This window comes from Chelonus insularis, unplaced genomic scaffold (genome assembly GCF_013357705.1).
Source record: "Chelonus insularis isolate UGA/USDA-ARS -01 unplaced genomic scaffold, ASM1335770v1 contig_410_pilon, whole genome shotgun sequence".
NCBI classification, from domain to species: Eukaryota; Metazoa; Arthropoda; class Insecta; order Hymenoptera; family Braconidae; genus Chelonus; species Chelonus insularis.
The window spans coordinates 16,629-29,886 of record NW_023276567.1 but is presented as its reverse complement, the minus strand read 5'-3'; the positions used below and the strand labels follow the sequence as shown (position 1 = coordinate 29,886).

Genomic DNA, 13,258 nt, shown 5'->3' with positions numbered 1-13,258 from the left:
GAAATAATACTGTAGATGGCGGTAATAAAATATTCTGTAACATAAAATGGACACAAATGCTGTTTGATTTTCTGTAGGAGGGTATTGGAATCGGAACCATTGAGATACGCACTCTGGTGGTTAAAATTTTAAATCGCGAGAGTAGGCTCTAAAATATAAATAAAAATTATACATTAATTTATTGATAGTCAAAAACAAATTATTTAGAAGTTTCTCAACAATCTAAAAGAATTTCAATAATTATTGTGTATGCTAAGTTTGTATAATTTCACGAGTGAATAACGGCACCAGATGTCGCTTAGTTTACTTTTCATCGTGAATCTGCGGCCCGTTTCACTGAAGTGACATGGCGTCCGGGTAGGAAGAAAGTTGATTGTTAAATAAGCGTTAATGTTGTTTTTATGACATTAATTTGAGCTCAAAAATATATCCGAGACCGCGAATTTTTCACAGACACTGGCATTGATGGTAATGCATGCAAGGAAACCACAAAGGATCAGCGATGGGTAAGCCCAAGAAGACTATTCCACTTAAATTATATTTTTTCCCCTCCAAGTTTCACTCTGTGGCTCCTGTATTAACACTGATCAATTTTATCGACACGTACTTTTTCTATCATCATATTTATTATACTTCAATTTTTTATCCTTTTTATTTCATTCTTCTATAATTATTCTTACATTTTTATTCCCTAGCCAGCTTTACTATTTCTTACTTTCCTCTTCTCATTAAAATCCTCACGTAGACACAACCGCCATTGAATTTTTCTTTAGTTTTATATTTTCATTAATAGTCGTATTTGTGTTCATTAAATAATTTTTTAAAAATTTATTGTTATTCTAATATTAATCTATTTTGTCTGATTCCAGGTACTTTGAAAAGCACCAGGCCCATCCCTATCAGGTAAATATTGAACAAGAGTTCAATCTTGGGAGGGGATGATATAAATTTTCAGCAATTATTGCTTAGTAATTATTTATTCTTTTAATTGTTTCGTCAATTAAGATAAAGTTCTGTTCCCTGGGAATACTTCAAAAAATTAATTTCTTAATCTCAAAACAGTTTTTATATATTGAATGATTATGTTAAACAGATTGTCAGACTCTTAAAGTCTTTTATGTCCAACACATCAATAAATACAGTTGTTTTTGGGTTTTCTTTATCATTATCATCAAATTACATGAAAAATGAACACTTCAAAGACAATTTTAGCATCAAATTAACATTTTTTAGAACAAAAAAATTTGTCTTTTTTGTTTAGTTTTTTTTCAATATTATGATCTATATTTCAATATAAAAATATTATTGTGTACTTTACTTATTGAAATACAATATTCAAAAAATTTATTTTTCAACTAATTACTAATTATGAAACAAAAACAAAGTATTTGTCATTGTATATATTGTTGTATATTTCAATCTTTTTATTAGTCTCATAATTTATTACTATGTTTTTATAGATATTATTCAATGTTTTGTTCGAGAGAATTTATGAATTTTACTTAATTTTCAATTTCTTAAAAAGTAAAATTGTGTTAATGACATGACAGAACATAACCTCTCTTTTTGAAAAATCAATAATTCTTATAGTGTTGAAGTACTTGATTGGAAATATTTTATTATATCATATAACTTTCAATTGAATTTATTTTCTTTTGAGTTAATCTATAAAATTTTTAATTACATGAATAATTGATCGATTAATAATAAATTTGTATAAACTCTGACAAACAGAACACTAAGTATAGCGGTTCCAAAGGCTACCCTTCATCAGCCGTATCATCAGACAGTCGTTACGAGCAGCGAATGCGTGATTCTCCAAATGGCAATTCGTATAGTCCAGCTGGTGGACTGGGAATTGGCATGCCAGTGGATCGCGAAAGTCCACGAAGCTACACAACCAAACCTCTTTATAAGAAGGAGAGAGAAAATAGAGACTACAAGTTATCTTCTTCGAGAGAAAAGTATTCCGGTAAAAATTTCGACTTTTTATTTCAACATTAATGAAGATGATTAATTATTGTGCATAAAAATGTGATTTCGTTCTTGAGATAGTCTTTAAACTGATTTTTAGAAATGTTGAATATTTTGAAAATAATTTAAAGAACTTAGGGTAAAAAAGATGACATATCTTTGAAAATTTTCAGCTTTAACATGCTTATATGTGTAGATTGTGCACGATCTCCAAAAGACAAAAGAAGCCGTGAAGGACGAGACTCGGAGCACAGGACCAATCATGATAGGAGTGGTGGAGAGGTAAGATAACATTTAATAAGTTAATATTTATTTATAAAATATAAGCTGGTGAAAAATGCTATAATAGTCCTAGCTTATTTATATATTACTTTTGAATTAAAATATATCTGTTTTTACTAATAAAATATTGTTTTTTGAAGATCTTACATCCCATAAAATTATCATCAAATTCATCAAGAGATTCATCACAGCGGAAACCAGCACATAATTCATGTCAGGTAAATATTAGTTACATAAATAGTACATAATCTGGTAAAAACAACATTTAAGAGAAATTAACGAATTATTTTAGGATAAGCGCGGAGATGAACGAGGTGGTGCGATGGAAAGAGCAGCCAGGTTTGGCGACTGGTCAGAACATTTGAGTTCTTCGGGTAAAAAGTATTATTACAACTGCAAAACAGAGGTTTCTCAGTGGGAAAAACCACGAGAATGGATCGTCCGAACTGACAGTAGGCAGCGTCAATCGAACGATTATTCATCTAGGTCAAGTACGTATTTTTCGCATCAATCCTGCATTTATTTTTTTCATTCCACTTTGAACTCTGTTCTAATGGTTGTAAATATCTTATAGGTCACGACAAACATTCCAACTCGCGTTCAAATAGTAGCAGTAATGTGCGGGATAGTAAATCATCTTCTCGACAGACAGAAAAACGTGAATATTGGAGCTCGTGTTCAGCTAGTAATACTGCGGGTGGTAACAGTGTTGGTAGTGGCACGAGTAGAGATGAAGTGGGTTCGCGAGAACGTGAAAAAGAACGCGATCGTGAACGAGAACGAGATAGAGAACAGCGGGAGCGAGAACGTGAACGAGAACGAGAACGTGATCGTGAGCGTGAACGAGAGAGAGAATCATCTCGAGAAGAAGTTTGTGGAGAACGCCAAGCACAGGATATGGACATTTCTCCAGGAGATTCAACACCCACGTCAGAACCGCAAACGTCGAGTGCTCATGAATCACTGCCACAGGGACCTGTACTTCTTGCAACAGCGTTACCACGACTAACATCGCATCCCCCCACAACACCACAAACACCCGGTAAACTGTCCAGTTCCCCAACACTCACGCAACCTGGCAGTAGTAATGCACCCGGACCGCCAGTCACTTTGGCCAATTTACCTAGACTTTTATCTCAAATAACTGGAAGTAAAGATCAGAATGATATTGCTTCACAAAAAGCACTTCAGACAATCCAAACAGCTCTTTTCCTGTCTCGACAGGTAAGTTAAAATTACATCTTTAAAAGTTATTCATTCTCATTTAAAAATATTTTTGAATAACTATAAAATTATTTATTACTTATAATTGTTTCGAGCAGTCAGGAAGTAGTAGCAATGACCGAGCAGGTGGAAATAGTGATGTTATGGCGCCTCTTAAAGTGGATACTAGTGGCAATGTTACACTAACAAATGAGGGACCACCGACTCCGACGCATTCTGAAACTCAGGATTGCATCGATGCTCGAAAGTGTAAGTATAGTTATTACGTGAAATCAGATAACACGATTCTCGTGAAGACGAGTATATTTATTTATTTTTAATGATACTTAGTAGCAAGCCCTGGAGGAGGAAATGTTGGTGTTCAAGGTCTTAGCTCTCTTCAAGGATTGAGTACACTAGGTTCTCTTAGTAATCTTGGTAATAGTGGTGGTCTTCAAGCACTGTCGAGAGTACAACCACCGCTAACACCTTCTCTCACTCCATCACTTGCTAACCATTATAGGGAAGATTTAACACAGCATGTTCGCGCTTTTCCAGCAGATATCCTGGAAAAACAGGTAAGTCATTTTTTTAAATGTTGAAAAAATGATCAATATTTAGTATAATAATTTTCATGATTTCCTTATCTGTTTGAAGGCCCAAAAGCTAAGTGAAGAAGCTCATACAATGGGTAGTTTACAGTGTACAAGAGTTTCCGCAGAGCTTAAGACTGCACGATCAATAGTAAGGCTCACAGAAATTCAAGCAACACTTCAAGAACAAAGGTAAGAGTTAATAATTATAATGAATAGTGAAAATGAAAAAATTTTAATTTGAAAATAAATAAAAAATTATTTTTATAGGATATTATTTCTTCGCCAACAAATTCAAACATTAGAGGAATTAAAATCACAAAATTCCTTTATGTCTGACGATTCTTAGTGTAAGGGACTTTATAAAAGTTAATTAATTAATAATATTAATAAAAAAAAAATAATGATAATAATGATTAAAAACCTTTAGATAATTCACGCAAGTAAACAAGAGTAAACATAATTAATATTCTCATTAATGTTAAAAATAATTAAGAAATGTACCTAAATTATATCATTAAAAATAGAAGTGATATACATTAGCGAATGATGATTGGTCTGCCTAGAGAGGATAGGCTTTGCTTGTCAATCGTTATAATTTTTATCATTATCATAAAACGATTCGATTTTGTTACTATCGTTTTTTCATTGTCATTACGTGTCATCATTACACAAATATTTGTCATTGTGCATTTTCATTAAATTTATAATGTTGTTATAGATAATTAAAAATAAGTATGTAATTCTATACTCTGGGAAACGCACTAGGCCTATCCCCGCAAAGCAGTAACGAAAATCATTCGATTTGATGTAGGGGAAAAGTGTTAAGTTAGATTGTATTAGGACCATTGGTTCTAATCTGCAAACTGTACTGAATTGTATATTTAAATTCACATTATCTTTATACTACTTGTGTTGTATATGTCAGTGTTTCGTATATGGAGCAGCATTTTAATTCGTTGATTAAAACGATGAAGAAACAAAATTATTTGTTGTAAAACTAATAATAAAATTCATATAATACGGTTTAGGATCACATGATTTACCATTTTATTCACATTTTTATATACTTTTTTAATTCATTTGCTTGGTCTTATCTCTGTTGATTGTATGACCAAATGGTCACTGTATTAAATAATAATAATAATAATAATAATAATAATAATAATGATAACTATAACAATAAAATTAATAATTATTAAGTCTTGCCACCAAATTTCAATAGGCTTGTTCCAATCGTCATTTGTAAAAAGAAGTAGTAATAAATTGCGAAAAAGCTTTTTTGAGTACATAATTACTGATTTTCATTTTTTTCATCACTAAATATACTATCAATTATTGATTATTGATTAATTATTACCTGAACTACTATTTTTTACACTTGGATTTTAATAATTCTCTCTATTACTAGTGAAAATAGATTATTTGTATTTAGTATTATTTGGTTAAGAAGTTTGTTAATACTTTAGCTGTATAAAAAAAATAATATTCGTTAGTAAATAGATTTCTCAATTACCATGAGAATAAATAACAAAATCAACGTTTACCATTACAACAAATTTTTATTATAATAATTAGTCTGAATCAAAAATTAATAAACGAAGATAAAGGAAATCGAGGAAAATGTTTATAACTATGGAATTACATGAAACACTGGAAAAAAATGAAAATTGAAAAATAAAGATAAAGGTAAATCGAAAGAGTACTCATTATTCAAGACCATTTATAAATTATTTTTTACACCAATATGATTTTTAAGTTTATTTGTTTATTACTATTTTATTATGTTCACTTGGTATTTGATCCTACAATAAAACACTTAGCATAAATTTTTAATTCTAACGAAAATGGCATTCAGTTTTATATTTACTTATAACATTATCATCATTCAGTTATATAAAAAAAATATAAAATTTTATCTACTCAATGGAAACGATTGGGCAAATCGCATTTTATTTGTACTATCCGAATGCCATTTTAGTATTATTTTACAATCTTTTCTGCTCATTTAATTAGTTTATTCAACTTTATTATTTTTATTCTGGAAAATAGCTTCGTGATGTTTTAAACTTTTTTTTCTCATTCATGAAGCTTTTTTCAGAAGATTCCTAACTAAAATACAATATTAGTATTTTTAACGTAATGTTTTCTTGCTTTATTATTTCTTTTGTTTATTTAATTTTATTTATAATAGTGAATTTTAAACCGCTGATAATCACTTGAGACGTTACCTTAACTTGCAACAATTATGTTTTATTAATAAAAAATAATTATAATTAATCACAATAAAAAAACATGAATTAATTATCAATAAATTACCTGTCTTGTATCGATGTTCCGAAAATCATTAAAACATTCATACAACAATGTATGATGTTAAAAATAACTATTACTTCTTTTGATATGTATACATAAATGAAATTACTTACGTTTTATAACAGTATTATTTTTTATTTTCAACAATACTTGTCGCAAGTTCTTCGTATCGCCAATTACTTACCTTTTACGGATATTTTGAAATTTTTCGGTAAATATACCCGTTTTTATGAAATTTGTTGATATAATTTTCTGCTTGTCATCTTTTGACAACGTCGTTTTATTCCAATTGCAATATAATTATTATTAAGCTCAACATCGAAAACGTTGATAACATCTTTGTGCAACTAAAAATTTCTTTATACTACCGTCATCATTGTTGTCATCGTCGCATTTAATTTAATTATGAAGCTGCCTACTACTGTTTTTTCGTTAATTGTATTTATTTTGCATGAATATCATTTGTGATCAAAATTTTATCAGATGGTATTCTTTGCTGTAGACAATATATGATTTTTATCCATGCTTATAGCTTTTTTTAATATTTCCCTTCTTACAATAAATAAAATTTTGTCATAACTAGTAGCAGAATTACAATCACTGATGAGTTTTTATTTATAATTACTATTCTTTTTTTTTATCTTTATCAATAATTGTATGCAACTTAATAATTGCTATAATAATTCTCTGGCAACTTTTATTTTCACCTATTTTTATCACGATTTTCCGTTAATATTAAAATCTCATGCGAAATTTTAATGGTTTTTCGTCAAAGAATATTCTCTCAAGTGGTTCTTGCAGGCATTCTTCTGACTGCTTTTTTTATTTTTCTGGGTGGTTGAGGTTGTGCACTGTAACAATAATATTTATTAATTATTTAGGTTCTTAATTTTAAAATTGACATATAAGTAATTAAAAAATAGTTAAATTACTCACTTAAATGCAGTTGGTGCACTCCCGCCTGTAAAATTAAATGATGGCTTTGTATTCGGATCAAAGTTTACTGTTGTTTGAGAACTTCCTGCGTTGAAATTAAAACCACCTGAAGGCGTAGCTGGAGTCTGAAATTTAAATTAAAGTTTGATTAATAATTCAGCTTGTGCCAATATATATTTTTTTATTTATGATACATTATAAAATCAACCCATTACTTACAACACTTGCATTAAAATTGAAACCACTGGAAGCTGTTGCAGTAGAAGATCCAGTACCCGGTGTTTGCGCTCCGAAACTAAAGAGTCCACTAGAACCTGGAGTTGTTGAAGTAAATGAACTTGCAAGTGTGTTTTGTCCCATATTTCCAGCAGTTTGGTTATTGAAAAGAGAAGGAAGTTGAGTAGTTGATGTTTGTCCGAATGCAGGAGGTGCCTCTGGTTTAGGTGCATTGAAAGTAAACGGCGATGGTGTAGGATTGTTAGTACTTGATGTTCCAAAATTCGGAGTACCAAACCCGGTACCGGGTGTAGGTTGGGCTGGTGTTGCTATATTATTTCCGAAGACGAATGGAGATTTTTGAGATGAAGAGTTTGAATTAAAATTAAATCCTGTCGCAGTATTTTGTTGAGGCGGCTGTGATGGAGTTCCACCAAATGAAAATAATCCTGGAGTGTTATTTACTGGAGTTGTTTCAGCAGGCTTTACTGATGAAAAAATATTTGATGTTGTTAACGACCCCGGTGTTCCAAAGCCTGAGGGAGTGTTATTGCCGAAAAGAATTGTTCCAGAACCAAACATAGGAGTAGTAGAAGCTGGAGCACTCGTTGGGCCTGCTGTAAATGCTGGTGTAGCATTATTAATAAATCCTGATTTCTCACTTGTTCCAAAAACAGGAGCACTTGCAGGCGTTTCAGGAGGTTTTGGTTCAACTCCAAACACTGGAGGTTTATTTTCCACTGTGAATCCTGAACTTTTATCTTGTTTATTGATAGAAGTTTCAAATGGTGAACTAGTTATTTTATCCTTTGAATTATTTTCTGAAGTTGTAGATGACGAAGTAACTCCAAAAACTGGTGGCGCAGTTGTAGATGATGAAGTACTACCGAAATTTAATGCTGGTTTTTTCCCTGGTGGACTCGCTTGATTTATTTCCGAAAACTTAGGACTAGTGAATAAGAATCCACTTGAGGTTGACGTTGCATTTGTAATATTTGTAGTCGAACCTTGTTTAAAAGTAATCACTGGTCGTTCTGGAGTTGCTGACTTGGAAATTTTAGGTTCCGAAAAAGTAAAAGAAACTTGATTACTACTTGAAGGTGCTGAAGAAGTTTCTGTATTATTGCCAATACTTCCAGCCACAGATCCTGGTGGGACGAATGAAAAGGGTGAAGGCTTTTTTGCTTCTGTTGATGTTATCTGTTGATTGGTTACTGGTGCAGTTGAGGTCATTCCTGTATTCAATGTAGTTGAATTTGAAAATATCATTTTGGGTTGAGTTGGTTTTTCTTCTGAATTTTCGGATTTGGGAATACCAAAAATTACTTGTGAGGATTTTTTATCTGGTTTGTTATTTCCTTGTTCAGAACTTTTTTCCTCTTTTTTAGGTACTCCAAATGTAAATCCTTGGCTAGATGGTGGATTAATACATGGTTGACTGCTGTTATGTTCTACATCTGACTTGGACGATATCAAATTTTTTTCAGACGATTTATTTGCTAAAAATGTAAATCCTGAAGTTCCCTGAGAGCTTTCTGATTTCGGAATTCCAAAACTGAAACTCTGTGTTGATGGCTGTGTACTTGGTACCCCAAAAGTAAATCCATTTGTAGGAGCGTCTGTTTTTTTCTCTTCTGTTTTTGGTATTCCAAATTTAAATTGTGATGGAGTTGAAGGAATACCGAATTGAATTGAACTTCCTGATGATTTTTTATCTGATGTATCAGATGCAGTTCCTGGCTTTGGAGACTCACAAGCAACACACTTAGTGACGTCATTTTTATTTTGAATCATACACGTATCACAAGTCCATGTGCCGGCTGGTTTTTTAAATTGATCACCAAATCCACTTGTTACCGATATTGATGGTGTATTTTCAGTACTTTTATTTGAAGATGAGTTACTGTCTGGACGTGAAGTTGTACAACAAACACAAGTGGAAGCTGTTGAATTATTTCTAACCATGCATGAAGGACATTCCCATGTTTTTATAGAGTTTTGACTTTCATTGCTTTTCGTAGAAACAGAGGTTTGACTTGTCTTAATCAATCCTGGTTTAGCAGCATTACAACAAGGACATTGAATCACATTACTGGCATTCTTTAGCATACATCCCGGACACTCCCAAGTGCGTTCGGGAGATTTAATTACATCCTTTGCATCGGATGATGAACTTTTTCCAGTGACTAATGATGAAGATCCGCTATTACTTTTATTTTGTTGTTTGGGAGCCATACAAGATAAACATGCGAGAGTGTTGATTGGATTTCTAACAAGGCAACTGCTACATTCCCATTTGTCATGAGACATTTTAAATTGTGCACCAAATTGTCCATCGTTTCCTCCAATGGATGACGTAACATTACTCACTGATGATGTTTTTTTAGTTGAATTTGATTTTAAAGCTTTACAAGCAATGCATTGATCAGTACTGTCATTATTTTTTATCATACATTCACTACATTCCCAAATGTTGACAGCATTTTCAGATCTTTTACCAAGAACATCCATAACACTACCAGTTTTTAATTCTGACGCAACACTTACTCCTTTTGACTCTTCTTTCTTATTCACTTCTATTTTCTTCTCTTTAGGTCTTGGTGCAGTAGATGATCCTGACCACATGAAATTAGTTGATGGTGATTGAGGAGAACGAGTTGAATTAAGATAAGGAGTTGAATTAGCGGTGGTTATTGGTGTGATTTTAAAACTAATTTTATTTTTTTCTTTTTCTATATTAATTGGTTCGGAAAATTTGAAACTATGTGAGGATTCAAGATTTTTCGTTACTTCAGTAACTTTTACAGGACTGGAAAACTTGAAGGCTATTGGTTCTTTAGATGGCAATGATTTTGTCTTCTGTATTAGATCATTGTTAGATTTATTCTGTAGTGGAGGTAAAGGAAGAGAGAAATTAGGCATTATGGTTATTGGCAACGGTATATTAGAAAGATTTACTGTTTCAGCAGGTTCTTCAACATCGATTTTTTTCTTAGCATTAGTACGTAATTTTCCAAAGAATTTTTTATCATCACTTTCAGTTCTCAAATGATATTCAGACGAATTAGCATTCAAAGAAACATTTTGTGGTGGAGGTTCATTTAGTGCTGATACTATTCTTCTTGCTGCTAATGTTGTATCTTGTAATCGCTGACGTCTTCTCAGTTTAAGCATATCTGGTACTGTTGGAACAGACAATTCTCGAGTTAAATGTCTCAATCCAACTTGAGAAACGGATGGAGAATCTTCTTCTCTTGGTCTCTTTTTTCCTGAGATTGTATGAAGGGGAGTTTTTACTGGAATTTTCTTGGCATCAGATATTGGAGAGGAAAAATGTTCAAGTGCTTCGAGAATACGTTTAGCAGTTTGACTCATGCCTGAAGAATCTGTTGTGGTCGAAGAATTTGATGGTTTCACTCGAATACTTGCTCTTTTAGGAACTCTTAATTGAATATCACTGCCATCTGTAGAATTTGAATATCCAGGTCGAAAGTTTGCAAGTGCATTGGCACCACCAAAAGTTGTGTTACCACTATAGAAAGGTGAAGACAATACAGAATCTTTGCCATTACTAACGATTGAATAATTAAAACTTGGTCTTCGAGAACTTGCAGAGTCTCTACCATCAAATAGTAATGATCTTGGTGATTGAAGATGATTTGTGAATGACAATTTGTCATTATTAAATCCTTTTTTCATAGCAAAGGGATAATTAATATATGTAGATACGTTTTCTTGTCTGTTTGTTTGAGGAATAAGAGAACTGCATCCACTAGTACTTTCACTTGATTCTGAATTATCATCTGTACCATTTGTTGTAACATTATTTTGTTGTTGTTGATGATTAAAAGGACTTGTATCAGATCTTGAAGGATTTAAAGTTCTTACTGTAGGATGCATTGATGGCGTTGACGAAACAAATGCTCTTGCAACAGTATTTCTTGCAGCAATAGATGGCTGTAAAAAGTCATTAATTGTATCATCTGGAAGAGGATATTGTTCATTTGTATATTCGAGCTTTTCCTTTACTCCTTTTCCTCTTGTCTTAATATTAAATGTCCCTGGTGGATGAGTCATGTCCATTCTAATACGTGGTCGCTTTGTAGGTGGCTGTAATGTTTCTTCTTCAACATCTTGTTCTTCGGGATTGTCTCCTTCATTAGAAATTTCACCATTTCCACCTGGTGTATTAAACCACTTACTTATCCACGATTTTTGTGGAATTAAATCTGTCACTTTGGTGGCCACTTTTTTTACAAAAGACTGAAAAAATAAGTATAATAACAGTTAGTAATATTTCTTTTAATCGGATTTAAGTATTTTTTTTATTTACTAACTTATATTAAAATACTTTAAATCATTACAATAGTTGTCTAGCAGTACTAATGGCTATGAATAAAATTTTAAGGTTAGGTATAAAGCACACGGCATACATGAATAAGTAGTTCACGATCTATAACTGACCTATAATATAATGTATAAAAATAAATTGCTTAATTTTATTTTGTTTCATCCAATAATAATCTACCTTTATTCGTGATTAAATATACTGAATGTAAATTACGTACATTGTAAATGATGATGAGATGCTGACCTATTTTAGGAAAGGCGCAAAGTTATACATTCTATGAAACATTATCGAAAGAAACAATTTGTTATTCGATATGAAATGAATAAAAACTTAATATTAAAAATCCATATAGCTTCTAAGCAGATATTTTTGAAAGTGGTTCATTAGTCCAATAAATGTCATAAAATTGGGTAATTTTACTCACGTTGTTCGCATCGTACGGCTTCTCACCGTAGATTCGTCGTCCAGCCGAGTTGTTGTTGCTTCTTTTAGCCATTTTGCACGCCACCCTCGATTACCTCTATGTTCTTTCTTCTATATATTTACTTTTAGTTTTGTTAATTACCTATTTCTTATTCACATTAAACGCAATCAATCATTAATAATAGCATTCTTGAGAGAATATTTTGCGTTTTAACCAACAACACGATGACAACGGCACATCACCTTCTTTCTCGAGCGGGAGAGTGACGAAAACGAGATGGTGGATCGCTAGAGGGTGCAAAAAGCTGTTGTAGTTGACTTGTCTGCTACCAGAGTACGCTACGGTAGTTATTTTCAAAATATTGGCGCGAAATATTAGATTTGAAGCTAAATATCTAATCTAACAATAACACCAAACCGATTATTAGACGTCGTTTCATTTGCACATTAAGAGTATCATAAAGATATAAAAATTATTTGTTTTTTTCACATTCTAAAAAACGAAAGTTTTTTTAAATCATTTCCGATTGCCAAAGTGTTATTTGCTTTGACAAATCGACAAATTATTTTAATTTATGCAATGTCAATAGACCAACCGGAAAGGTTATGATCTGAAGATGTGTTATAGAAGAATCGTATGTCAATGTCATAAGTTAATTTTTTTTAAGAAAAATATTTACTTATTTTTCTTGGAACTCATTTTTCTCTCAAAAACAAATTTATCTTTCATATTTTATGTTACATTTTTATCTAATATTTATGATTTTTTCATCTTTTCAGATGGACTATTTTATTGGTTTGTCGACCCAATACAAAAAAATAACTGTAAAAACGAATAGTTTCTGTCCAATAAATAATTAAAATTTTCATATGAATTTCTCATCGGCTAGAAAGTATCTTAGGAATTAAATCTTAATAGCAAGCATTTTTCTGGTGAAGCGTTTTTATTAACCAATCATAAAAA

The 13,258-nt window shown here is 31.7% G+C and overlaps 2 protein-coding genes across 3 annotated transcripts; one reads left to right on the top strand and one right to left on the bottom strand.

The window, feature by feature from the left end:
- The first annotated feature begins 172 nt into the window (after positions 1 to 172).
- wcy (WW domain-containing adapter protein with coiled-coil wacky) lies at positions 173 to 5,736 on the top strand. Of its 2 annotated transcripts, none has more exons than XM_035087659.1 (11): positions 173 to 506; positions 870 to 903; positions 1,735 to 1,972; positions 2,171 to 2,256; positions 2,397 to 2,474; positions 2,549 to 2,747; positions 2,831 to 3,480; positions 3,579 to 3,729; positions 3,814 to 4,037; positions 4,117 to 4,244; positions 4,323 to 5,736. In XM_035087659.1, the coding sequence occupies exons 1-11, from the start codon at positions 466 to 468 to the stop codon at positions 4,399 to 4,401; spliced, it is 1,908 nt and encodes a 635-aa protein (XP_034943550.1). In that variant the 5' UTR covers positions 173 to 465; the 3' UTR covers positions 4,402 to 5,736. The 2 variants fall into 2 exon arrangements, with proteins under 2 accessions (XP_034943550.1, XP_034943548.1); XM_035087657.1 differs by having other exon boundaries at positions 178 to 506; positions 3,811 to 4,037.
- A 1,054-nt stretch (positions 5,737 to 6,790) lies between these two features.
- On the bottom strand, positions 6,791 to 12,554 carry Nup153 (Nucleoporin 153kD). Its single transcript, XM_035087656.1, has 4 exons — positions 12,296 to 12,554; positions 7,524 to 11,783; positions 7,305 to 7,429; positions 6,791 to 7,219 (listed from the first exon to the last, which is right to left on the bottom strand). The coding sequence occupies exons 1-4, from the start codon at positions 12,365 to 12,367 to the stop codon at positions 7,153 to 7,155; spliced, it is 4,524 nt and encodes a 1,507-aa protein (XP_034943547.1). The 5' UTR covers positions 12,368 to 12,554; the 3' UTR covers positions 6,791 to 7,152.
- Positions 12,555 to 13,258: the final 704 nt, after the last annotated feature.